At 44.7% G+C, this 27,301-nt stretch overlaps 1 protein-coding gene across 5 annotated transcripts in view; it reads left to right on the top strand.

The window, feature by feature from the left end:
• The window catches only part of ATG7 (autophagy related 7), a 241,284-nt gene that overhangs the window by 43,833 nt on the left and 170,150 nt on the right, over positions 1 to 27,301 (top strand). For 3 of the 5 annotated variants that reach the window (XM_039231270.1, XM_039231269.1, XM_039231271.1), the window contains exons 10-16: positions 3,273 to 3,363; positions 4,152 to 4,296; positions 7,651 to 7,809; positions 14,909 to 15,103; positions 16,608 to 16,811; positions 19,384 to 19,499; positions 26,120 to 26,195. In XM_039231270.1, coding sequence (XP_039087201.1) covers positions 3,273 to 3,363; positions 4,152 to 4,296; positions 7,651 to 7,809; positions 14,909 to 15,103; positions 16,608 to 16,811; positions 19,384 to 19,499; positions 26,120 to 26,195 — 986 coding nt within the window. The remainder of the gene's footprint in view (positions 1 to 3,272; positions 3,364 to 4,151; positions 4,297 to 7,650; positions 7,810 to 14,908; positions 15,104 to 16,607; positions 16,812 to 19,383; positions 19,500 to 26,119; positions 26,196 to 27,301) is intronic. The other 2 variants (XM_039231273.1, XM_039231272.1) reach the window with 2 other exon arrangements.

The raw sequence follows: 27,301 nt of genomic DNA, 5'->3' as shown, positions 1-27,301 counted from the left end.
TTGACTGTGACAGGATTTTATTGGCGACTCTTTGCCGCAGCGCTGATAAATGTCTTAAATAGATTTCTCGGGAAGCTTGAGGTGGACTCGGCTTGGTTAAGCAAAGGAGGAGGCTGTAAATTGTAAGCTGAGAGCCCTTGGAAATTCACTGCTTCCCCGCTGTCTTCAGATGCTTGCATTTGTTATAGCACCCTCTTCTGGCACATTCTGAAATAGCGTCCGTGGCCTCTTCGGTGCTATAACCTTTGTGTTATTAAGCTGCAGTTTGTAGATAGTTCTCGGGGAATGGGTGAGTTAACTAACCAGTAAATGTGCCTGGTCTCTGCCCCACAGGCCACCAGATGCCTTCCATACTTCCTCAGTCTTACCAGCTACCCTCCAGAGGAGGGACTTTTGTTTCCATTTTTATGATAAAGTCCTTGGATGATTCTTCCTCCCCACTCCCAGTTACCTCGCTGATGCGTGGTGAAGCTGGCAAACTCCAGAAACACCGCACGTTTCCTTTTGTAAAAGATGTTTCTTGTCATCCAAGGCTCTTGTATTGAGCCTTTGATACATCTTTTTTCTGCTTGATACTGAGTGCACACTGTTTAATTTAGGAAAGGCAAATTTTCTTTCTTTTTTCACATAAATTAATATCCCCCTTTAGCTACAGGTAAAACTTTAAATAAAACTTTGTAAAGAGTTATTCTGTAGGATAATGTGAACTCAGCATATTGATACGGTGGTAGTTTATATTTTTTCAAAGACATCCTATAGTTGCAACGGCAGTGGTATAAGAAGTATGATTCTGGGGCTCCTGGGTGGCTCTGTTGGTTAAGCATCTGACTTCGGCTCAGGTCATGATCTCACAGTTCATGGGTCTGAGCCCCGCATCGGGCTCTGTGCTGACAACTAGCTCAGAGCCTGGAGCCTGCTTCAGATTTTGTATCTCCCTCTCTCTCTGACCCTCCTCTGCTCACGCTGTCTGTCTGTCTGTCTCTCTCTCTCTGAGAAATAAATAAGAAAATATTTTAAAAAGTATGGTTTTAAATATCCTCCACCATCTTTTGCCTCTCGTGGTGCAGCAAAGCCCACTGTCCACTGTTGATAGAAAAAGTATTCTGCCAGCTGGCAGAAGGAGGCAGCAGACTCTGCTGAGAGCGGGAGAGCCCTCATTTTCATTTACATCCTTGAAGTTCTCCACCTGATTGTTTGGCTGTGAGAAAACAAGACCTAATGATCCCCTAAAAGTTTTTTTTCTATTAATTTGGGGCATGTCTTATGGACGTAATTTGTATACAGGCAAATAGGATAGATTAAATATGTTTTTTCATTATTAATAAGCTTGAAGTATATCTAATTTTCTTAGCAACGGTGGTAACATTTTGAGAGCAGAGATGTTTTCATTTGAAATGAGATTTTATTTTGTCCCATGACTTCTTATCTGAAACGGGAGAAAGCTTAGGTCAGGGCTGTTAATTGCCGAACTAGACTGTGTGCTTTTGAAGTTCTTTTCAAGTTTTCGGGTTCTATATTAGCAATGCCTTTTTTTAAATTAAATGTAAGACTGGCGAGGAGAGCAGACAAAATATGAATTGCTAACATGTCTGAACTCCTTTCTCCAGAAAAAAAAAAATTGAACTCTTAACCTTTTTTTTTAATTTTTAAATGTTTTATTTATTTCTAGGAGAGAGAGAGAGAGACAGTGTGAGCAGGGGAGGGTCAGAGAGAGAGGGAGTCACAGACTGAAACAGGCTCCAGGCTCTGAGCTGGCAGTCAGCACAGAGCCCGACGCGGGGCTCGAACCCACGAACCGCGAGATCATGACCTAAGCGAAAGTCGGACGCTTAACCAACTAAGCCACCCAGGCGCCCCAGAACTCTTAACCTTTTTTAAGAACTCAAATCTATTATGTCACTTTTAATTTTTTATTATATTGAAAAAAACCCACAGCAGAGTGCCTGAGTTATAATGGTAAAGGACATTTATTTTCTGGCTTCTTGCTGTCAATGATAAGTCCAGCCACACCGGGGCCCCAAGTAGCTTTTGAGGATAGTTGGCCCCAAGATTTTCCATTGGTCATCGTATCGCAGAAAGGAAAGATTGTGTCAAGGAAATCTATACCTTCTAGGGCCCATAATTATACTGAGCAATACTATTTTAAAGGTCACCAGTGAAAACGTTCCCAAAGAAAGGAAAATAGACGTGTTGACAGCAATCCAAAAGCAGGAGAGTGGCCAAAGGACACCGGAATACAAATTAGAAACACAGACTTCTTCCCAGTCGTCCTGTACATCCTTCAGTCCGGGAGTTTCTGTTCCTTCAGAGCCTGTTGCTTAAGGCAGACACTGGAGGGGACGCTGGCAGTGTAGATTGTGACCGAGTGAATTCCCTGATAAGGTGTAGAGGCTTTACTGTGAATCTCAGGCACCTGGTGAGAAAGGGAGTACAACAGAGGTCCTAAGATGTGAAGAGGGGAGAGAGTGAGTGGCCCCCCATTAGCAGGTTTCCACCAAGGAAGTCAGGTTACCATGAAGGTAAGAAAGTTCTTGCCAGGAGTGTTCTACAAAGCAAGTGAGACTTGTTGGAGGATTTTGTGATAATAGAATAGAGCCGCCACAGGATCCTTGTCCCCGGAGAGCGTCGCCTAGAGCACACTTCAAGAGCAGGCACTGGAAATCCAGAGGCCCCCATAGCGGAGATGAAAACAGGTTGGTGGAGAAGAGAGAAGTCAGGGAAGGGGAAAGACGGACCAGATAAGGATGAGCTTGAAGGAGAGGGCTCCTTCCCAGAGGGACAGGAGAGGTGCACAGAGATGGGGTTGAGAGGCTGAGCAGAGCGATGTGATAAGGATGAGGAACAGAAAGGATGCCCTGAACGTAGAGGTTCAAATCCTGATGGCAACCTGGGCGGAGACTGTGCTGCGGTCATGCTGGCCGGTCTTCCGTGGATAAGGGAGCCTTGCACGGGTTCTACCTATGCCGGGTTGGGTTGTCTTTCTGAGCAGCTTCCAGGACCTGCAGACGTTGAGGCGGCTCAGGCCAGAGCCACGGCTATTTCTGAAGCCCCCCTACAGGAAAACCCTGCTCGGGTCTGGTGACCTCTCAGCCAGGGTCCCAATAGTAGAGGAAGACGGTGAGCAGTTGTTGCAAGTACATGTAAATTCAGGCCCCCACACCGCTTTGAGAAAGAAGTGAACCGAAAGCTTATTTAATGTGTGGGCCATCTTGCTACTTGACTTGTTTTATTCTTCCCTCCTTCATTAAACAAACTGTTTTATTTGTCTTAAGATTGTCCCAAAGCAGTCGGATGGGAAAAAAACCAGAAAGGCGGCATGGGACCGAGGATGGTGAACCTCAGTGAATGTATGGACCCTAAAAGGTATAGTTCTGGGAGCTGTTTTCTCCAGTGGGACCACTGGTAACGAGGACACATAGCAGGTTCCGTCGGGCCAACCACATCGTTCAGCTCAGTTCCGGGCGGGGGCGGGGTGTGTGTGTTTGTGTGATTCACGGTGACAGCCAGTGTTCCTCCACTCTTGGCTCCCTGACTCTCACTGGCGGTGAGAGTGAATATCACTGATGGAGATCCTGAAGGGCGCACAGTTCATCTGCTCTTCTAGACATTCTAAGTTTTGTTCTTGCTTTGAGCCGAGATTCTCAAACCTAGTCCTAACTTTTAGTCCTTATTCTTGGCCTTTTCATTTAGTCCCATGAGCCTACATTGCAGGGCATTATCAGAAAGATTTCAGAGAAACCAGTGTTGTATTTAACGGATAAAAGTGCACCCTGTTTTGAGGGGCTGTGGGAAATATCTCTCGGTTTTCAGTATTAGGAAAACATTTCCTCTTCAGTAGCTGGTGTCTTCTTTATTTATAGATACAATGACTCCTATAAGTGGTCACGCTCCCATTTTCACTTTGGCTGCTGGGAGCTCGGTGTCACGTTTGTGGCCTGTCACCAGCAGTCACGGAGGTCTGCAGGTGCACACGTGCTGTGCTGTTTCTCGTAGCTGTTGCCCGTAAGCTTCAACTTATTTTCCCTTCCATCTCCTTCCGCTTAGTTAGGATTTGTTCGTCATTTTCTCATTCAGATGATTTCTGTCTTTTTATGACAAGATTGGGGCATGAATGAGTGACTGCATGGATAAATAGTTCTGTCATTTTCCAGGTTAGCTGAGTCATCAGTGGATTTAAATCTCAAATTGATGTGTTGGAGGTTGGTGCCTACTTTGGACTTAGACAAGGTTGTGTCTGTCAAGTGTCTGCTGCTGGGAGCCGGCACCCTGGGCTGTAACGTAGCTCGGACACTGATGGTAAGTGGTGGGGGCCGAACGGGACCTCTGAAGCCGTAGCTTCTCCTCCTAACCTAACTCTGCCAGATTGGTCTCCACCTCCCAGACTCCTTCCTCCTCTTTCCCTCCCCTCCTTCCTTCTTCCCTCCCTCTCTCTCCCCTTCTTGTTTCTTTCCTTAGTTCTCTTCTTAATTATAAAAGGAATTTATACTTTTATCATAAAGGAGAAGCGGAAGGTCTTCGTCCACCCTCCTCTCATCCCATTTCCCAGAATTCAGCAGACTTCCTGGAATAATACACAGTGTGTCCTTCCCTGATGGTTTCATAGACAGACTTGCAAATAAAAAGAGGGACATTTGTCGTCTTTGCTGTCATTTGTTTTTGCAAAACTTGGATCATAGCATACTGTCTATAACAGGTTTTTATTCTTAACTCAGTAGAAAAATAATTGTGGCTCTCTTTCTGTATGTTCCATATTTTGTGTATGTAGTATACATATGACTCTATCCTCAGTGTATTTCAGTTTCAAAATAGTTTTTGAGATGCTGTTGAAATGAACATTTTTAGATCTTTATATACCTGTGAGATTATTTCTTTAGGCAAAAATCCCTAGAATTATTATGTTAGAATGTACTGTGTGTTGTATGTATACTACATGTATATGTGTGTACACTGTATATATATGTGTGTAGTATATACACACATACACGTATATGTAAAATATGTATTATGTACAATATGTATATATGTTTTTTAAACTAAATTACCTTCCCAAAACATTTTACGAGTCTGTACTTTTTATTTATTTTATAATGTTTATTTATTTTTGAGAGAGAGACAGAGAGACAGAACATGAGTGGGTAAGGGGCAGAGAGGGAGAAGGAGACAAAGAATCTGAGGCAGCTTCAGGCTCTGAGCTGTCAGCACAGAGCCCGACGTGGGGCTCAAAGTAATGAACTGTGAGATCATGACCTGAGCTATGTGGGTGCTTAGCCGACTGAGCCACCCAGGTGCCCCACGATTCTACTTTTAGAAACGTATACAAAAACGGAACTTTTTAATTTGCATTTCTTTTACTAGTGAGGGTGTGTCCTTGATGTTGTTTCCTTTGTGAATTTTATTCTATTCATGTAATTTCATAATTGATTGACACAAAATACATATGATAGAATACCGTATGTATTTTTCATCTTTTAAAACTTTCTTTATCTTTTTAAAAATCTTTCCTCATTCCTAATGCTGCATAGGTATGTTTTCTCTTTTTTTCTTATTCATACTTGCCAGAGAGGCTTGTCTGCTGTTTCAGTCTTTTTGGAGGGCTAAGTCCTTGATTTATTTATTAGTTCTATAGTTTTTGTTTTTGTTTTGTGTTGCTTTCAGATTCATTAACATCTAGTTTTATCTTCATTAATGTCTACTTTTATCTTCATTAACATCCTCCTCTCTTTGTGGAATTTATTTTATTATTCTTTTTTCTGGCTTCCAGAATTAGGTGCTTAGGTCTTCTTAATATTTTTTAAAATGATAAAGTCGTTGGAGACCCACTGTAGAAAATGTGTGAAGTATAGAAGTTATAAAGCAGGAATAGAAGATACCCATTTTCCTACCACTTTTTCACTTATTTCCTTTCAGTGTTTGTTAAATATATATTTAAACATTTTATTTGATGTATAGTAATACTCTTTGCTAATTTATCTGTTGACCTTGTAAACCCTTTCTCATGTCATTAAACATGCTTGTAAAGCATGTTTAGTGACTATAGAATATACCTTCTATGATGAATATAATGTGCTGAGACACTTCCCTAATGGTAGGCATTAATATGTATCCAATATTTTGCAACTGCAAATTACGTTTGGACCATTTTTGTTCATGTTCAGATTACTTCTAGGATAGATTGCTACAAGTAAATCAAAAGATATGAACATTTGGAAGATTCGAGAAACATATTGACAAATTTATTTCCCAGAAAAATTAGATCAGTTTACATTTTCAACCCATGCAGTAGGTTTTTCATCTCCACATCCTCACTGATACTCAACTGAGTATTATCATTTTCTTTAATCTTTACAGATTAGCCCTTTAAACTGCATAGCATCCCAGGAAGCCACAAGTTAGGTGGCTCACCTCTGGTGTGTTTGTGATTTACCTGGCTTGCTTCCCACTGCCCAGTATGTCCCAGGCTGCCTTCCTTGCTGAATGTAAAAGTACTTCAGAAGTAAATGTTCCCAAACCCAGCACAGGTCACTTTTGGGTTTTCCATCTCTTTGTTCTACCTCCACGGCAGACTGCTTAGCTGGCAAAAGTCACGTATAAAACTGGGTGGGTAGACCAGAGTGTACCAGCGGGCTTTCAACCTAAACTATGCTTTTGAAAGGATGGGATCCTGGCCTGTCCTTCTCAACCTTGAAAATGAATCTTGGGTTCTAGTTGACTGTCCTCTGGGAACCAACAGTCGAGTTGAGTTTCAGAGTCCATAATGGAAGGCTATTGAAATAAGAGAGAGAGCAGAAGCAGCTTTGTAGCCGATCACGGCAGGGGCTTCTCCTTACATCACTGTGCCTATTTGTCATCTGCTGAGACGCACACACCGCACCTCACCATCTAGAAAGCTGTCATCTTCATTTGGTGGCAACTCTCAGGATCTCATCCCTTTCCCACCGTTAACCAGATCCATGACCTTAAGTGATTTCTGGGCTACACGTTGCATATCTGTAAATCAAAAACAGTTGACTAAGATGTTAGAGATACCACATCTCAGTTTAAAACTGGGTGGTTCTATAATACTTTAAAGGAATTCTAATTGAGTGTATAAAATCATGCAAACTATTTGAGAGAGTGTAGACTTGTCCCCTGTATGACCGAATATTAATAAGTAGTACGAAATCTTCTGCAACATTATACAACAGGAAATAACTTGTAAGTCATTTTTCTGAGGACTTAGTTCAGGCTTTGAGTGAGTTTTAATGTGAGCTGTATTTGCATTTAATTATTCATTAAGGGAAAGCAAGGGCATTTGGGGGCTTATCGTTAATCCTTTTAAGACAGCAAGGTAGATACTTCTCATGGGACTCACCTCCACATCTTCCTCTGGTGCCACCAGAAAAATAATGACTTATTAGTCAGACCCGCTCTGACAAGTCTTAGATTCATTACTGCAGGAAGCCAGGCCCCGGGTGTATAATTATTTTGTCTTTTAAAGGAAGCTGACCCTCTGTTGATCAAAATCTGCATTTGCACAGTTGAGTTGCTGAAGTTTCCTGTATTTTGAGGTTCCCAAGCTATCCCAAAACGAAACCTCTTTTAGCGACTGCAAGAGAGGCACCCTGTACAATGTTCATCAGAAACACACCATGATCTCTTATTTCCGTGCAGGGCTGGGGCGTCAGACACCTCACATTTGTGGACAATGCCAACATCTCCTACTCTAATCCCGTGCGGCAGCCCCTCTATGAATTTGAAGATTGCCTAGCAGGTGGTAAGCCCAAGGCCCTGGCTGCAGCTGATCGGCTCCAGAAAATATTCCCTGGAGTGGTATGTTGATGCTGTTGGGAAATGTTGGAGGTTTTCTCCTGTAGCTTCCCATGAGTAATCTTGGGGAATGAGGCCCTGTGGTCTTGGTAAAAGAGAGTCAGACGTTTGTCACTTGCTACCTGGGCCTTCATCATATGGCCAAGCCTCTCTTCATCTCAGAGAGGGGGATTAAAAAGCAAAACAAAACTCTCATTTCTCATTGTGAAAATAAGGTGAAGAATGCGTGAAAAAGTGTTTTTGTAAGTTGCAAAGCATTACCTGAGTTTGAGCTGAGGAATTTGGGAGTATGCATATATTTATATACAGCTTTGTTAAAAAAAGATTTATGATAGCTCAGATATAGGATACTGTTCTTCCTCCATCACCAGAGTACTTGATAGTTACTGAATACAGGTTTATGAAATTAAATTGAATGGAAGTCTGTGCGGAATGTGACTGAATGCCTAACTTTTTACCTGAGCTTCTTCATTGAGTTGCATTGTTCCCTTTAAAAACACTATCTAATAAGAGACAAGTCATTTAGCTCATTTGATTCAAAATCTGGCAAGTTTTTTTTTTTTTTTTTTTTTATTTGAGGTCATCCACAAAAGAGAATCTGCAACTTGCCTGCTTAATCAGTTGCTCTCTGAAAAGTTAGATTAGATATCTGCGAAGCCTTACCGGGCCACAAGTGACTTTCAGCCCCAGCCAAAAGGTAGCCAGCCCACTTTCTCAAAGTTTTTCTGTTTAATCACTCAGTATATTATTCACCCATTTTAGAAGCTTTTGCTTTAAAAGAAGCAACGTTGATGGTTTTGTCCGTTTCACCGGCAATCCTGAGGAACATGGTTTATTGGGTTTAATTCAACACTTAATGATTAAGCACCCACTGTATATCCAGTTAGGTGCCGGAGGCCAAAAGAAATAAGAATGTTACAACCCTGTCAATTGAGGAGCCATATTAGCTAGTTTCTGCCACATTGTTGCATGTCACACAGTCCTACCCTCTCCCTGCTGGTATTATTATAGGCATTTATCTCAGGCTCACAGGTCTGCAGATTGGCTGTAGCTTAGCTGCTGGGCTAGGCTGGACTCCAGTCTTTAGGAAGGTTCCAGTTTGCCCTGTGTGTCATTGTTTTAAAATCTAGGCTCGTGGAGCAACAGCCTGGGTCCTGCTCTTCTGGTAGAAGGAGGAAGTATAAAAGGACTGGTGAAAACTTATTTTACCTCTAAAACCTCAGCCCACCATGACACGGTGTAGCATCTTCCGTTTCTGTGCCCCAGCCAGTCACAGGGCCAAGCCTGAAGTCAGCGGGGCTTGTCAGATGACCCTGCCTTTCTAGTGGGAGGTTCTGCAAAGTCATTTGGCAAAGGGCGAAGCCGTTCCCGTTAGTGGGAGGCAGTGGGTAGTTGGGAAGAGTAAGTCAGTCTCTCACTGGAGAACATTACGAGCTCCCCTCAGGGTCCAGACAGACCCGGCTTTGAATCTGAGGTCAGCTACTTTCTAGTTGCCTGAAACTTTTCCTTGCCCAAACGGTCTGTGACCCGGTGCAGGCCTCTCCCCGCCCCCCCCCCCCCCCCCCCCCCCCCATTTATTTGTATAGCTATTCTGTTACTTACTAAATACTTAAGGCCTTCTGCGTGCTGGGCACTGGGGCACCAGCAGGAAAAGTTCCCTCTCCCCTGCATGGAGCTTTTATAGTCCACAGGGGGACACGGTCCATAACAACTAATTTTGTAAACAGTTGTAATTGTTGAGTGCGTGAAGCAGGAGCTTGGTGGCTGTGAGGATGTTTACCAGGCAGCCTGACCTAAGCTAGACTCCCTTGAGAAAGCCAAGTTCTGAAGATGGGAGGGGGTCATGAAGCTGTCTGCAAAGGCCTGGGGCAGGAGACACGCGGTGCTTCTGTGGCACTGCGGGAAAACCAGGGAGGCTGAAGCACTGACATCAGCGAAGATGAGAAGGGGCCCGGGCAGGCGCGAGGGCTGGTCACGCTGGGCCTTTGAGATCAAGTTCACCTTTTCTTGAAACCATCAGCCCACCCGGGTTGAGCGTCCTCTTCAGCACTCACACTGTGCTGCTGGGTTTTTCAGTCCTGGAGGCCAGAAGCCAGGTTTTTATACTTGCATCCTTCCTGCCTTGTAAGCAATAACAGATAATGTACAGAACCCATTAAAGTACTAGCGGATCCGTCAACTTCCTGAAAAGCCCTTGTGAAACTATTTCACCTACCGATTACCCAGACTTAAGGCATTTTCTTTGTATGTTCGGTTTGGTGTAGTGTTTTCATTCAGCAGATATTTACTCATCACCTTACTCCAGGCCGCAGCCACGGGGCTAGTCCTAGGTGAACAAGCTGTGAAGAGAGCTGCCCTGCTGCAAATGCCCTATTCCTGGGGTTGAATTAACGGAGTAGGAAAAAAACCAACCTTTAATCAAGCAAGTAACTATTTGAAATTACTTTTTTTTTTTTTTTTTTTTTAAAGACAAGGCAATGTAGGATTGTGAAACCACACCAGAGGTTTTAAAACCCAACTCTGGACATCTGTTTGCAACCCCAATGAGTAACTGGTACTGGACCAGTTCCTTTATCACAAGCAGTCACACAACCTGGTAAAATATATAAAGTGCCTCTCTCCAGGCAGTGGAGTAGTGAAAGACCGTGGTCCTAGACAGAAAGGAAAGAAGGAATGTTTGTCCCAGCCCACTGCATGGTGGTACTTTCTGGCCCTTGCTAGAGCCCACGGGGAGCTCAAGGAGATGTTCTTGGGTTCAGTGAGCTGAGGAAATGGAGATCGGAATTCAGAGCAGCTACGGCGGCTGCACTGTGCAGGACAGAGTACCAGATATGCAGCAGCTGAGCAGAGGAGGAGTCTGGACAGCATCTTGAGTCTCTGACCAGCTCAAGCTGTGCATGTTCAGGACATGACTTGGTAAGGCTGGGCAAAAAGCACCACCTTCTCTGCATGGAATGGAGACTTCAGAACTCCCCCAAGGCCGGGAGACATGGAGGCCCACCTATGCAGAATGGGGTGCCCCCATTGAGCACCCTGGGCCCTTTGGTGATGCCCAGTAAGGTCAGAGCCTCACATAAAACCTGAGCCATAGAGCTCCCAAGAGAAAGCAGCAGAGTGCCCACTTGATAGAGATCACTGAGGACCCAGGAAATACCATAAAGGGGAAAATGGGCAGCTTGGACCTCGTCAAAACCTAAAACTTCCAGGAGTGCGTGGGTGTCTCAGTCGGTTAAGTGTCTGACTCTTGATTTTGACTCAAGTCATGATCTCATGGTTTGTGAGATTGAGCCTGAGTCTGACTCTATACTGAGAGATACTTCTGTCTCCTTCCTGCTCCTCACTCTCTCTGTGTCTGTCTCTCAAAATAAACAAACAAACATAAAAACCCAAAAAACAAAAATACACACAAAACCCCCTAAAACATCTGCTTCTCAAAAGGTGCCATTAGCAGAATGAAAAAGCTGTCCAGAACCAGAAGACACCCACGGTGGGTCTTTGTGGCAGCAGCTGCATCCCAGGATCCACGACAGCCCCTCCCACTCGGAATACGAGGGCAGACACGCCGATTTTTAAGGGGGCAGAGACGTGTGCAGGTACCGATTTCGTAGTGAAGTTTATAAACGGCCAGTGCACGCACGAAAATGCTCAACTTCCGTAGTCTCAGGGACACGTGAGCTGGAACCACGAGGCTCTGTCACCCTACAGCCACCACGGTGGGTCACGTTAAAACGACCGACAGGGCTGGGTGTCCTCAGGCCGCGGAGCAAGCGGAACCCTAGTCTGCTGCTGAAACAAGCACTTTGGAAATCAGCCCAGCGGGTCCTCCCGAAGCCACGCGCACCTAATTACCCCGGAACCCCACTCGCCGATGTTTCCGTAAAAGAAACGAAAACACGTATACGCTAAAACACTTCGGGGAGAATGTCCGTAGCAGCTTTGTTCCTAACAGCCAACACTTAGAAGTAACCCCAGTAGCGTCAGTGAGAGATTGAATAGACACAATGAGGTATTTTCACCTGTTCTTGGTACCTAACAACATGGCAAACCTCAGAAGCATTATGCTGAGCGAAAGAAGCCCAACACCAACACACGTAGACCGTAGGGAGACCATTCGTATGAGGCTCTAGAATAGGCAAAACGAATCCAGGGTTTAAAAGGTGGTGGCGGGGGCGCCTGGGGGGCTCAGTCGGTTAAGTGTCCGACTGTTATGCCCAGATCGCGAGAACCCCAAAGACCACCAAGGAGCCGATTCTGATGCAAGAACACGAGGGTCTTTATTCAAGCTTGAGCAGGGACTCCAACGCACCCCGACGCAGCGGTGACGGCATGGAGCCCCAAACTCAGGGTCGCGGGGCTTTTATTGCGGTTACAGTGGAATTTGGGGCGTTCCAGCTTGGCAGCCTCCTGATAGGTTGATTTTTGGTACAGGCTGTCTTGTCAGTACCCCATTGGTTCGGCCCATCTGGCCTGACCGCAAACTGCCAACCGGACAGTCTTGGGACGCAGGCACCTCTTTTAAACTGACTCTGGCTGTTGCTGTTGCTAGGGAAGTAACTAAGGGCAGGCTGCTGAGTACTTCCTGCGGTTTTTCCTGGGACTGGGTTCGGGCCCAGTTCACCCTCAAAATGGAGGCTTTTTCTAAAATGGAGTCAGTTAGATTTAGGTCTCACACGACTTCGGCTCAGGTCATGATCTCACAGTCTGTGGGTTTGAGCCCCGCGTCGGGCTCTGTGCTGGCAGCTCAGAGCCTGGAGCTGTTTCAGATTCTGTATCTCCCTCTCTCTCTGGCCCTCCCCTGCTCTCTCTCTCTCTCTCTCTCTCTCAGAAATAAATAGAACATTTAAAAAAGTTATAAAGAGGGGCACCTGGGTGGCTCAGTCGGTTAAGCGTCCGACTTCGGCTCAGGTCATAATCTCATGGTTCGTGGGTTAGAGCCCTGCATCGGACTCTGTGCTGACAGCTAGCCAGAGCCTGGAGCCTGCTTCTGATTCTGTATCTCCTCACTCTGACTGCCCCCTGCTCACACTGCCTCTGTCTCTGTCTCTCTCTCTCAGAAATAAATACAACATTAAAAAAATTTTTTTTTAAATTATAAAGAAAAAGAAAACGTGGTTGCGACAGTGAGGAGTCGTGGGGATTGACCGCGACAGGGCACCTGGGCACATTCTGGGGTGATGGAAATGTCCTGTGTCCTGATGGGTAGATGCAGTGGTTAACCCACAATGTGTTGAAACAGCCATCTGCACGCCTTAAAATCTACGTATTACACTTTCCTGTAACCGATGCTTCACCCTGGCTACACACATGAATCTTGGGGGGGAGTTTGAGAAAATACTGATAGCGGGGTTGCCTCATGGAAATTGCGATGGAGATAATCTGGGGAAAAGTCTGGGCGTTAGGAACTTTGAAAACTCTCTGGGTGGTTCTCACGCACGGCCAAGGTTGAAAACTGCTCTGTTGAAACTTGCTGAATTCTGGCCTTAGGCGTGTGCACCAAATTGGGGGTGGGGGGGGGGCGAGAGCCAGTCCTACGGAGGCTTGCTGGCTGGAATTTTAGCAAGCGGAGAACTGTTTGGGTTAGTAAAGTGGGCGTGGATCGGTATAACTGGAAAGGCCAGAATTGGTGTTGATCAATTATTCTTTGGTGTCATGAACATGCTACCTAAATAAAAACTACCATCTTCTCAAATGCTTTGTCAGTTGTAACATGGCAGTTAAGGTATTAACATTGCTGTGCTCTTTGACTATTGTTTACACAGTGTCTGGTGGATTCTTGATACTTAAGGAGAGAATTCCTTAACGAGGCCCAGATACTTGTCCTTGTAGTGTTCTCCGCGGCCAGTTGGACTTGCTCTGAACCCTCTTTCTGCAGTCCGTTCTGCTTGGTGTCTTTTCCTGCTTGGCTTGCAGCTTTTTTCTTTTTCATTCTTTTAAATGTCGTTGCCTTTGCTACTACTGTCACTTTCTTAAATTGCAGAGGTTAGGTTTAAAGTTTAAGATAAGGAGAAAACAGCTACGGTCACAAAATAGAATTTTCCTTGGTTAAAGGACCCACTTCTGCTCCCTGAGCTGTTTCTCCAGTAGGTGACGGGTTTTGGCAAATGAGTGAGAAAGTTGATGTTTTCACACTCCTCCCCGTGGCCGGCGCTGTGCAGGAGGTTAAGGCTGTAGTTGGTGACTCTATAGCGCTTTCTCTTCTGCGGACAGTTAATGTCCCTGGCTTCATTGACACCCATATGTGACTCACCGTTAATCTGCCAAGACACTGGGGGGCCAGCAGGGGACCAAGAGTAAACTCCAGAGCTGTCCTAAAGCCCCTGCGGAAACTCCTCCGAGTCCCCAACGCCCGAGGAGAACGCAGGCCACCAGGCAGCTTCTTCAGACAAGGAATGGAGCTTCACTTCGGCGCCGCACTCTGCGGCAGCTCAGCCCCTGCCTCGTCCCCCTCAAACAAACACCAGTACACTCCTAAGTGAGATTTTCTCATTGTAGGTTAGCAAGTACAGTTTTTGGTTTACAGAGGTTCTTTAAAAGTGCATATACCCCTAGGAAGATTAAGACAAGACTATCAGTCATTGTAAGCTTACATAAATTTATTAAATCAAATGTTTTTTGTTATAATATCCAACTTGGAGATGGTATGCACTAAGGAAACCAGCAGCAGGGTGGGGGGCAATTTGGGAACAAGTAGGGAGACACAACTCAGCTGGGCAGAGGGGACTGGGGCAGGCACAGAACATTTTTGGTAGAGGTTCCTGGCCTCAGCTTATAGGAGAAATTCAAAGGCACGGTTTTCTTCAGTGTCATCCTTGGCTCAGATGGACGTGCCTCCCTCCTCTGGAACTGAGACCCGTATGCCTGCCTGCTGCTTCATCCAGGCTCAGGGACCCTGGGGCGACAGGGCAAGATAGTCTAGGATGTAGAGGTGAAGAAGGTGCAGGGCACGGGTGGCAAAAGGAACAAGCAACGCGATCATGCAGAGAGAGAACTTTCTGGTTGCAGCTGACCACACTTATGTGTTCCTAGCTATGGGGAGACACAGGCGCTAAGATATCCCCTGTATGTTTGCTTCAGACATCCGTATATCTGGGTCTTTCCCTAGAATGCCAGAGGGTTCAACATGAGCATCCCCATGCCTGGGCACCCAGTGAACTTCTCCAGTGTGACCCTGGAGCAGGCCCGCAAAGATGTGGAGCAGCTGGAGCAGCTCATTGAAAGCCACGACGTCGTGTTCCTGCTGATGGACACCAGGGAGAGCCGGTGGCTCCCTGCCGTCATTGCCGCGAGCAAGAGAAAGGTAGAGTGTGGGTGCCGGGCAGCTCAGTCGGTTAGGAGCGGCCGACTTCAGCTCAGGTCATGATCTCGCAGTTCGTGGGTTCGAGCCCTGTGTCGAGCTCTGTGCTGACAGCTGGGAGCCTGGAGCCTTCTTTGGATTCTGTGTCTCCCTCTCTCTCTGCCTCTCCCCAACTCATGCTCTGTCTCTCTCTGTCTCAAAAATAAATGAACATTAAAAAAAATTAAAAAAAAAAAAAAAGAAAAGAAAGGTAGAGTGTGTGGGTCCTGGGCTCTTGTGTCCGGTTGAGACTTCATGTACCATCACCCTGGAGGGAGAAGCGTCCTCTGTCTGCCTTCCCTCCAGAAGAGAGATGTGCTGTGTGTGGCCTAGGGACATGGTGACAAAGGGCTTCCACTGGTACATGCGGTCTTTGCCTCACGAGCCACCATCTGGTGTAATAGTTATTCTTTACTATTTAATTTTCATAGAAACCTTTTAAGATACTGTATCTCAGAGGGTTATTCTACTTACATTAAAACATAAGCTCAAGAGGACAAAGATTGTCATTTACCATTTGGTCAGTGACACCTTCAAGGGCCAACAGCAGTGACTGGCTAAATAAATCCTAGTGCATTAATGTGCTGGAGTAATATGCAGCCATGCACAACATGTTTTCAAAAAGGTTAATAACATGGAAAATACCACATTATGTTAAATAAGCAAGGTACGATATTGTATACATTTAAGATAAATTGTTTATATCTGTAAACACATAAACATTTGAATCTGTTTCGGCGAGGAGACGAGGAGGTGGGGAGGGGAGGCAAGAAGGGAGAAGGGGTAGGAAGGAAAGAGAGAAAGGGAGAAAACAACAAGAAGAAATGCCCCAAATTATTTGTAATAAGTGTTTGAGCCATGAGATGGTGAATTATTTTTGTGGGTTTTTTCCCCCTATTGTTGTTTCCTTTCTTTTCCAGCTTTCTTTATAACCAGGAATTTGGGAGAATAAGTTACAAGTAAGAGAAGTTCTTCTAGTGTAAATGAGAAAACAGTTGTCCATAAAAATCTGTGTGAAGGTTGAATTGTGTAGTGTGCGAATTATATCTCCATGAAGCTATTATAAAAAAAAAAAATCTATGTAGGTGTGTCAATCGCATAATGGCGGAAAGAAAGAGGTTGAGAGCTCTCTAGACTTGGATTTATACATTTACCTCTTACCAGCTAAGTGACGGAGGGCATGTTAAAGAAGTAACTGCTCTTTTAGCCTCCTCAGCTGCAAATAGGAAATGTGTGCTGGGAGTTTTAAATGAAACCAAATGAGATAATTATTGTTAATTACTGGTCAAGTGTTTTGCACTTAATAAACCCTCAGTGTTGCATAGCTTTTACTAACACTGGCTTCTAGACTCTAATTATACTCAGATGCAACTACTTATAAAATGCATTTTAAAAGTTGACCAAATATGAAATTAGCCATGGTTTAAAGTAGAAGTGTCTCTTAACTCCAGCCTTTTGAAACCCACAGCTGGTCATCAATGCTGCCTTGGGATTTGACACATTTGTTGTCATGAGGCACGGCTTGAAGAAACCGAAGCAGCAGGGAGCCGGGGACTTGTGTCCTGGGCACCATGTGGCACCTGCCGACCTCCTGGGCTCCTCGCTCTTTGCCAACATCCCTGGCTACAAACTTGGCTGCTATTTCTGCAATGACGTGGTGGCCCCAGGAGATGTAAGTGGATTTCTCTGTGCTTCCAAATATTGCCTACAACTGTCTCATCCACTGGGGCAAAGAGGCCCAACTCTCTTTGATGACTATTTGAATAGTCATAAATAGTTAAATGTCTTTTAACAAAGGGAAGAATTCTCCAATGGGGGTGACATCATCCCACTCTGAGCCTTGATTGGCGTCATCAGCTGTGCCCAGCTCTTCCTTGTTCACCAACATAAACGCAGTGACCAACCATTTTGGTAGAAAGCTCAGCCGGGAAACTGTAGGACAGACTGGTCCCTGGCAGCTCTCAGCACCGTCTCCTTTGAAGAGAGCATTAAGCGAGGGGTCCGAAGACCCAGGCTTTCCAACCCAGGCTTGGACGCTGCCTCGCGGGGTGATTCCAAATAAGGCTCTGACGCTTTCTGTGCTTCTGCAGAATGGAGCTGGGCCCCTTAGAAGGTTGTCGGATTTAGCAAGTGAAAATATACAGGGTTCCCAGTTAACTTGGAATTTCAGGTAAAAAATATTTTAATATAAATTTGTCCCATGCTCATACTAAAAAATTATTTGTTGTCTATCTGAAGTTCCAGTTTATTCGGGCATCTTGTATTTTATCTGCCAACCCCAGTAGGAGAGGGAAGAGTACTTTTCCCTGACCACTCATAGTGTGAGGTGAGCCAAAAGTGAAAGTGCTCTGAACAGTAAGCAGCACACGGTTCAAAGGTAAGATTCTGCGGTGTTAGGGCCCCACACAAGGCACAGTCTGTGGGAATGATCTCCTATCAGAACAATCGTTTCTTTTTTTCTTTTTCTTAAATAGTTTATTGTCAAGTTGGTTTCCATATAACACCCAGTGCTCATCCCCACAAGTGCCCTCCTCCATGCCCATCACCCCCCCTTCCCCTACCCCGCCCCCCCATCAGCCCTCAGTTTGTTCTCAGCGTTCAAGAGTCTCTCATGGTTTGCCTCCCTCCCTCTCCCAAACTATTTTTCCCCTTCTCCTCCCCCATGGTCCTCTGTTAAGTTCCTCCTAAACCACCTATATGTGCAAACATATGGTATTTGTCCTTCTCTGCCTGACTTATTTCGCTCAGCATAACACCCTCAAGGTCCATCCATGTTGCTACACATGGCCAGATTTCATTCTTTCTCATTGCCATGTAGTATTCCATCGTATAGATAAACCACATCTTCTTGATCCATTCGTCCGTTGATGGACACTTAGGCTCTTTCCATGATTTGGCTATTGTTGAAAGTGCTGCTGTGAACATTGGGGTCCATGTACCCCTATGCATCAGCACTCCTGGATCCCTTGGGTAAATTCCTAGCAATGCTACTGCTGAGTCATAGGGGAGTTCTATCGTTAATTAAAAAAAAATTTTTTTTAATGTTTTATTTATTTCTGAGAGAGGGAGAGAGACAGTGCGAGCAGGGGAGGGTCAGAGAGAGAGGGAGACACAGAATCTGAAGCAGGTTCCAGGCTCCAAGCTAGCTGTCAGCACAGAGCCCAATGCAGGGCCCAATCCCACGAAATGTGAGACCATGACCTGAGCCAAAGTTGGACGCCTAACCGACTGAGCCACCCAGGTGCCCCTATTGTTAATTTTTTGAGGAACCTCCACGCTGTTTTCCAGCGGGGCTGCACCAGTTTACATTCCCACCAACAGTGTAGGAGGGTTCCCGATTCTCCCCATCCTCACCAGCATCTGTAGTCTCCTGATTCAGAACAATCGTTTCCAGTGAAACAGAGCATAGGTATTCCTCCCCCTCCTCATCTGCCCCTTCTTTTAAAATTTGGTCCTGAATAACTCCTACCACTTTTGGATGACTGGTTTTTGTGGCCTCCCAGTGTAAAGAAAAAAAAATGGATATTTTTCATGTGAAGAAGGCTGACTTTATGATCTTCAGGATTTATGGGTCCATGGGAGTAAAGTCATATCTGTTCGTGAGGTGAAAATTTCAGAGTCAAAACTATCCCTAACAACCTCTTAATTTGCCTAAAGAATTTCTTTGGTTGCACTAATGAAAGCTTGTGTTTGGAGGCACGTTGTAGCAAAAACACTTGTATTTCATCCCAGGGATCAGAGTCAGAGGGACACGATGCCCACACTGAGAGAGACCCACGGGAACTGAGGGCTGCAAGAAAGGCACATTGTTGTCCCAGTTCACAGGCGCTCTGGGGCATTGGCTCAGGTCGAGTGTCAGGGCAGAGTCACTTGTACTGTTCAAATGATTATTCCTCTTCGCGTCTGTTCCTCAGCTATCAAGCACAGTAGGACTGACTTTGAATCCGTTGAAAGAGCACATGGTGCAACTCCATATATGAGGCAGTTAGATCTCTCATCTTTAATTATTCATAACCATTACTCCTTTTTAGCATATTACCTCATGTAGTTACTGAAGTTGTGTACTTTGTTTTTCTTGGTACTTACAAGAGATGATGTTATTGGAGGCTGGATGTTCTGTGCTCGCAGTGAGTGAGTGTCTGGTTATGTTGCATAGCTTTATCTTGGAGGAGTTTCTTGCTTGAAACAGCAAGAGCTGAGTGGACTAGAACTCTGAGCACATACCAATGATTCTTTTCCTGTAGTCGACCCGAGACCGGACCCTGGACCAGCAGTGCACTGTGAGTCGCCCAGGACTGGCCATGATTGCAGGAGCCCTGGCAGTGGAGTTGATGGTCTCTGTGTTACAGCATCCAGAAGGGTGAGTTTACTGTTTAGAGACAGTTATTTCAACAAAGAAAGCCTTCATGTCTCCCTTGGCATTTTCTCAGCGTGGCTCTTCTGAGAATTGTTGCTCTTTCTGTCCTCACAAACACAAGGCTGAAAAACCTGGTCTGATTCTGTGGCCGGTGGGGGGGTGGGGTGGGGGGGTGGGGAGGAGCTTGTCACATGATCTTTGGGGCTACATCTCTGCATCCTTCTGGAATCCAACTCTCCTGGAGTTATTTGGTAACTGATGATAAGGAAGAATAAATGTTTTGGTGAGGGCCTTCGGGGCCATCACGCTTCTTTCTGTTAGTAGATTTTAATCTTCTTAGCCCTGAATGTTTTGTGAGGCAATGCATGAGTCCCATGTGATAGAAATTGCATTGGGCTGTATGTGACGTGGCCAAATGGGACTTGATTTTGCTTATGCAGCAAGAAGTCTAGAGGCAGACAGTCTGTGGCTGCTACAGTGGCTTTTGTTATGTCATGGACTCAAGTTCCTTCTTATCATTCACTCAGCCGCCCTTAGCTCTCTTCCTTATGCTTGTCCCCTGTGGCCTCCAGATGACTGCTTCACGTCCAGTGTTGCTTCTGTGTTAAAGTGAGGAACGCGTGTTAACTCAGCTGAGGGGTCCCCCTTTTTAAAGAACTTTCCTGCATTGTGTTGGAAGAATAAATATTGTTAAGATGTCATTACAACCCAAAGCAGTCTACACCTTCAATGCAATCCCAATTGAAATGGCACCAGCATTCTTCTAAAAACTAGAACAAGCTATCCTAAAATTTGTATGGAACCACAAAAGACCCTGAATAGCCAAAGTAATATTGAAGAATAAAACCAAAATTGGAGGCATCACCATCTCAGTCTTTAGCCTCTACTACAAAGCTGTCTTCATCAAGACAGTATGGTACTGGCACAAAAACAGACACATAGACCAATGTAATAGAATAGAGAACTCAGAACTGGACCCACAAATGTATGGCCAACTAATCTTTGACAAAGCAGGGAAGGGCATCCAGTGGAAAAAAGACAGCCTCTTTAACAGATGGACAGCAACATGCAGAAGAACGAAACTAGATCATTTTCTCACACCATACAAAAAATAAACTCCAAATGCATTAAGGACATGAATGTGAGATAGGAAACCAACAAAACCCTAGAGGAGAAAGCCAGAAACAACCTCCTTGACCTCAACTGCAGCAATTTCTTACTTGACACATCCCCAAAGGCAAGGGAATTAAGAGCAAAAAATGAACTACTGGGACCTCATCAAAATTAAAAGCTTCTGCACAGCAAAGGAAACAGTCCATAAAACTAATAGACAACCGACGGAATAGGAAAAGATAGTTGCAAATGCCATATCAGATAAAGGGCTAGTATCCAAAATCTATAAGGAACTCACCAAACTCCACACCCGAAAAACAAACAATCCAGTGAAGAAATGGGCAGAAGGCATGAACAGACACTTCTCCAGAGAGGACATCCAGATGGCCAACAGATACATGAAACGATGCTCAGCATCCCTCCTCATCAGGGAAATACAAATCAAAACCACACTGAGATACCACCTCACGTCGGTCAGAGTGGCTAAAATGAACAAATCAGGAGACTCTAGATGCTGGCAAGGATGTGGAAAAATGGGCACCCTCCTACACTGTTGGTGGGAATGTAAGCTGGTGCAACCCCTCTGGAAAACGGTATGGAGGTTCCTCAAAAAATGAAAAATAGAACTCCCCTACGACCCAGCAGTAGCATTGCTAGGAATTTACCCAAGGGATCCAGGAGTGCTGATGCATAGGGGCACATGGACCCCAATGTTCACTGCGGCTCTCTCAACAAGAGCCAAAACATGGAAAGAGCCTAAGTGTCCATCAACGGACGAATGGATCAAGAAGATGTGGTTTATCTATACGATGGAATACTACATGGCAATGAGAAAGAATGAAATCTGGCCATTTGTAGCAACATGGATGGACCTTGAGGGTGTTATGCTGAGCGAAATAAGTCAGGCAGAGAAGGACAAATACCCTATGTTTGCATGTATAAGAGGATTAGGAGGAACTTAATCGAGGACCATGGGGGAGAAGAGGGGGGAAAATAGTTTGGGAGAGGGAGGGAGGCAAACCATGAGAGACTCTTGAATGCCGAGAACAAACTAAGGGTAGATGGGGTGAGGGGGGAGGGGAGTGATAGGCATGGAGGAGGGCACTTGTGGGGATGAGCACTGGGTGTTATATGGAAACCAACTTGACAATAAACTATTTAAGGAAAAAAATAAAAAATAAAAAAATAAAAAAAATAAATAACGAGCTTTCCTGGAAGATTCGCCTATTAATTCTAACCCCTGTATCACACAGCCACCCTTCACTGCAGGCAAGACTGACAAATAAAGTTGTTTTGTTTGGGCATATTACTTCTCCAGAAAAAAAGCTGTGATAACATAGACATGGAGAAAGGGGTGTTGGGAAGGCAAATAGCAGTGTCTGCACATTCATTTTTTAATATTATGCATAGATTTTAAACCCCAGGAGAGATTGTTATATAGTTGGTATTCATCATGTTTGACTAACGTTTTCCTTTTTTATTACTTTTCATCCCCTTCTGTATCTTTGAGTTTCCAGCCAAGGGTATTTATTCTATTGCCAGAAGAATGCCCTTTATTGTTTCCTTTAGGAATGCTAATAACAAGATACTTCAATTTTCATCAGTCCAAAAATGTCTTTATCTTCATACTTGGAAGACATTTTTGCTGGGTATAGAATTCTAGATTGGTGATACTTTTCCTTTAGCGGATTGAGAGTATAATCCTAGTGTCTCTGGCTGCTTTTATTGTTGAGAAGTTGGGTGTTTATCTCCCTGCTTCTCTTTTGATACAGTTTGTTCTCTCCCTCTATCCCTGCCCTTAGTTGCTTTTAAGGTTTTCTCATTGCCTTTGGTCTTCAGAAGTTGGATGTATTTATTCCAGTTGTGTTCTCTAGTGCTTCTTGGATGCATGGCTCGATGCTTTTCATTTGTCATGCAAAATTCTCAGCCATTGTCTCTGTAAGATTCGGCTTCTGTCCCCTTTCTGTTTTCTTTCCTTTTGAGCCTTTGGTTACATGTCCAAATCAACCTATGCCCTTTTCTGTATTTTCCAGGACTTTGTCTTTCCTGGCTTTAGTCTGCCCATTTGCTTTTGGCTCATCTTCCCAGTTTGCTAATTCTTATTTCTTCTGTATCTAATGTATGTCAGGCCATCCACTGAGTTTTTTATTTAATTATTTTATGTTTCAGTTTTAAAATTCCCATTTGATCTTATTTTATATTTCCTGATCTCTGCTAAAATTGTGACTTTGATCTTTTCATTACTTGAAAACATTTAATTATGTTTTTCTTTTTAAGTCCTTAATCAGAGGCCTCCACTATCTGGGTCTCCTGTAAGTCTGTGCCTCTTGTCTATTGGCTTTGGGGTTGTCTGTTTTTGGCTTTTGGTTATGTATCATCTCCTCCAGTACCTGATATTTTTTCTTTTATTTTTTTTTAAACAAAACTTTTGTATTATGGTGAATTCAAACATCCATGAAAGAAAAAACATATAGAAAATAATAAACCCCATTGTATATACCACCCAGCCTCAACAGTTTCCAATGTATGTCCAGGCATCATTTACTTACACACCTCTCCACATGCTCTCTCTTCCCACTGGCTTGTTTTAAAGCAAATCCAAGACATAGCATTTCATTCATTAAAATGTATGTTTTTAGTATGTATCCCTACTATTTTACATATAAAGACGAAAGTAATTCCTTCATATTACCTTATATCCAATTAGCTTTTAATTTACCTCAGTTTTTCGAATCTGCTTGCTGCTGCTGGTGGTGGTGGTGGTGGTGGTGGTGATTATTATTATTATTATTATTCTGCTTGGTTATTTTTGAATGACTACTGGATATTTTATATGAAAAATTACAGAGATGATGTGATTTACATTTCCTTCTGGCAAACTGCTGGGCAAAGTGGATTAGTAGTGCTAGAACTAGAATTAGGTCTCCTCCATTTCTGATTCATTCTGATCCCTAGGATGTAGCCCACCTTGGTCCCAGCCCAAAGCCTGGCATGTTTTCCATAATTCCTCCTTATCGTCAGACCTCAAGCGCTAGTGTTGCCTTCTGGTGCATTTGTCTGTTGGTATAACTTCAGCCTCTGATCCTATAGCCACTTCTTTTGAAGGTTGGCAATCACTTCATGACAGGAAGCTCCCCTTGCAAATGCCTTGTTGACCTCTGTGGGCCTCTCTCATCTCACACATCTCGGCTCTGCTGTCCTTCCCGCCCTGGTAGCTACCATGCTTCCTTGCCGTGTCTAGTTTTCGGTTTGTTTTCAGTGGAGGGTTGGTTGTGATAAACTGGTCTACCAATGCCATACCAATTTTTTTTAAATGTCATTTTTAAATTTATTAAGCACTTATAGTGTACTAAGCTTGCATGTGAGCATAGAGAAATGAGCAGGCTGGTGTGTTTTGTTTCAACTTGACCTTGGCTTTTTAGTAGTTTGTTTACTATACTGTGTATATGTTATATTAAAGATATAAAACTTGCCCAGTTATGATCTGCCCCAAGCAAGAAGACCTTGCTTTATGGCCTACAAACAGAAGATTCATCTTGTAATAAATAGAAGTCAGACAACATTAAATTAATTTAAAAAATGGGATCAGTAGTTTTTTTAAGGTTTATTTATTTTTGAGAGAGAGAGAGAGAAAGAGAGAATGGGGGAGGGGCAGAGAGAGAGGGAGACACAGAATCTGAAACAGGCTCCAGATGGCTCTGAGCTGTCAGCAGAGAGCCTGACATGGGCCTTGAACTCAGGAACCATGAGATCATGACCTGAGCCGAAGTCAGACCCTTAACCAACTGAGCCACCCAGGTGCCTCAAGTCAGTAATTTTAAGAAGGGAAGAAAGGAAAGAAAAGACGAGAAAGGGTTGGGGGGGAAGAAAAGGAAAGGAAACAAAGCAAAAAGAAAATAAATGATTAAACAGTAGAACATTCTCTCAGTAACTGTCTAAGGCCCTGCTGCTGAGGGTCAGCGAGTGAAGGCTCGCTGAAGTCAGAAAGATGTTCACACCTGCCTCTCTGACAAATACACTGTCATTTATGTTTGTCAGATACTCATATAGTGCTTGCCTCGTTCTAGGTGCCATTCCAGTCGCTTTGCAGAAGGAACTGACTTAATCCTTATAGCAAACCTATTAGGAAAGCACTATTACCTGTCTCATTTTTGATGGGAAAATTGAGGCACAGGGAGGTTAAGTTGGTGGCACTCACATAGCTGGTAAGTGGTAAAACTGGCCTTTCACTCAACCAGTTTGGCTCCAAACTCTGTTTTTAATCACCCTGCTACATTGTAGGCAGGAGAGAATTGAATTTTCAAAAGATTTGTTTTTCCAATTCTCAGAAATTAACTTGAATATTCTATTTATTTTATGACTTGAGGTTTTTTTTTTCTATGACTCGATTTTTTTGTTTTTTACTTACCAATCGTAAAGGTGACCTCTGTACAGTGTTGGTGGCTTAGGTAGCTAGTCTGAGTACAACAGAGTTAAATGAAAATAAGCAACTTTTTTTTTTTTTTTTTACTTCCACCCTTCTCTGTCATGCCCTTGGGCTACCCCTGCCTTCTAAGTGTCGTGTGGCCTCCTGACAGGGCATATCTGGGACAAAATCTTGAAAAGACAGGGCGCCTGGGTAGCTCAGTCGGTTGAGCGTCCGACTTCGGCTCAGGTCATGATCTCGCAGTCAGTGGGTTCGAGCCCCGCGTCGGGCTCTGTGCTGACAGTTCGGAGTCGGGACCCTCCCTCAGATTCTGTGTCTCTCTGTCTGCCCCTCCCTGCTCACGCTCTGTCTCTCTCAAAAATAAGTGAACATTAAAAAAAAAAAGAGATCTTGGAGAGATGATTCCACGATTCCCTGACGCAGACCCCTCTGTGTGGTGTTCACCCTGGTTGTAGGCCAGAACAGGGTCCTATGTCCCGTGTCTTCTGTATCGTATGGAAACATCTCACTGTCCTTCTGGAAGGAGTGCATTGGTTCTCCCGCCCATTTAGTCCCTCACTGTTCTGTCTCCTTCCTCCACAGCAGCATTCACATCACCTCAAGAAGGTAAGGTGGGCAAGTTTTCCATTTCAGAATTCCGGTACCAAAAGGTGCCGTGGTTTTTTATAAGACTATCTCAGAGTAAGGGACTTAATCTTAATCGGCTTATCATATGCCAGGCATTGCACTGGGCAGTTTATCCAACTTATTCCTAATTTAGTCCTCATAACGGTCTCGTTCCTATTTTATAGTTAGTGTAGTTATGGGCCCAGAGCACAGAGAGGTTAAGCAGCTTGTCTGTGGTCACAAGCTCTGCCTTTCTGACTCCAAACTTCAGGCTTTTTTATTTCCCTCTCCCCTCTTCCTCCTTCCCTCTAACAGAAATTAGGTTTTTGTTGGCTTGTGCTGCCTAGGAAAGGGCATTTTGGGTTATCCTTATAAATCTTACACCCACCTCCTCTCTTCTCCATGGCCAGATCGTCGTCACAGGTATGAAACATAAACTTTCACTAAACAGGCAGCTCTAACTGTTGTCTTTTCTCAGGGGCTATGCCATTGCCAGCAGCAGTGATGACCGCATGAATGAGCCGCCAACCTCCCTCGGCCTTGTGCCCCACCAGGTGAGTGATTTGGAAATGAAGTCATAATTCAGGCCCTGGCCACAGAGGGAATGCCTTTGGGTCACTTTGTCGTGCCACCAGCTCGGCCCACCGCTTTTCCTCCCTCCTGCTCCTCCAGCGGCTGTGGAGTTTCAGTGGGTGCTCTTTAAGACCACCCACGAGGTATCCCATCCTGCGGGATGGCGATGAGAATTCACCAACAAGCAGCATCACCCAGAGTCGTTGGTGCATTTAGCATGTTGACCAAAGGTTGTGATCATAATGAGGAGCAAGGACCGACTTTGGAAGTGGCCCGATGGCAGTTTGGATCCCAACCCTGTAGTTACTAAGACGGCCTTCCTTGGCCAAATCCCCAACGTTGTCTGGGCCCCAGTTTTCCCGTGTATGAAATGGAGACAGTCATGCTGACCTCATGTGGTCGTTGCAGAGACCAGAGGTGACCCGTGCCGAGGGCTCAGCAGTGGCGCCTGGTCTGTCACAGGCCTCAGTGAAGGGTGCTTGCTACTTTGGTGGCTGTGGTTTCTCACTGTTATTGACTCCCTAGCTACATGAAAAGCCTTGTGGGTGTGCATGGGAAGTGTCAAAAAATAGGGTTTCTGTTCAGGAAAAGAATCTGAAGCATCATGAAAGGAGATGCATCGTATGGAGAAGGAAAGAGACAGAAAGTAGTGGAATGGAAACTCAAATTCATGTTGCCTCTTCAGCAGTTTCTGTGACCGTGTTTTTGGAGGAATGAAGGCGTTTTCCAATCTCACTGTTTGGAAGTCGTTTCTCTAGGTGCCATGTGTGTATTTCATTGGGTCCCCCGAGAAGGGGTGACGGCACCCACAGCCATCAGGGGTCTCACACGGTCTCATGGTCGTGAGGACAGGCGCATGGCTGAGGGCGAGAGCAGCCCACGCCCGCCTCAGCCTGCCTCCCCACCCCTGCCTCCTGTCCTCCAGGACAAGCCTGTCATTTTCCGGTTGAGGATTTGAATCAGAAGAGAGGACGTAATTTGCCCACAGTCACAGAGACAGGTAGCGGGTGAGCCAAACCCCAAACCTAAACTTGCACTTCTACCGGGGTTCTTTGTGAGGGTTCTTCCTCGGCCTGCCCGACGGGAG

This window comes from Hyaena hyaena, unplaced genomic scaffold, assembly GCF_003009895.1.
Source record: "Hyaena hyaena isolate Hyena2069 unplaced genomic scaffold, ASM300989v1 scaffold_56, whole genome shotgun sequence".
Classification (NCBI taxonomy): domain Eukaryota; kingdom Metazoa; phylum Chordata; class Mammalia; order Carnivora; family Hyaenidae; genus Hyaena; species Hyaena hyaena.
The sequence above is the reverse complement of the archived record's forward strand: the minus strand, read 5'-3'. Positions and strand labels throughout refer to the sequence as shown.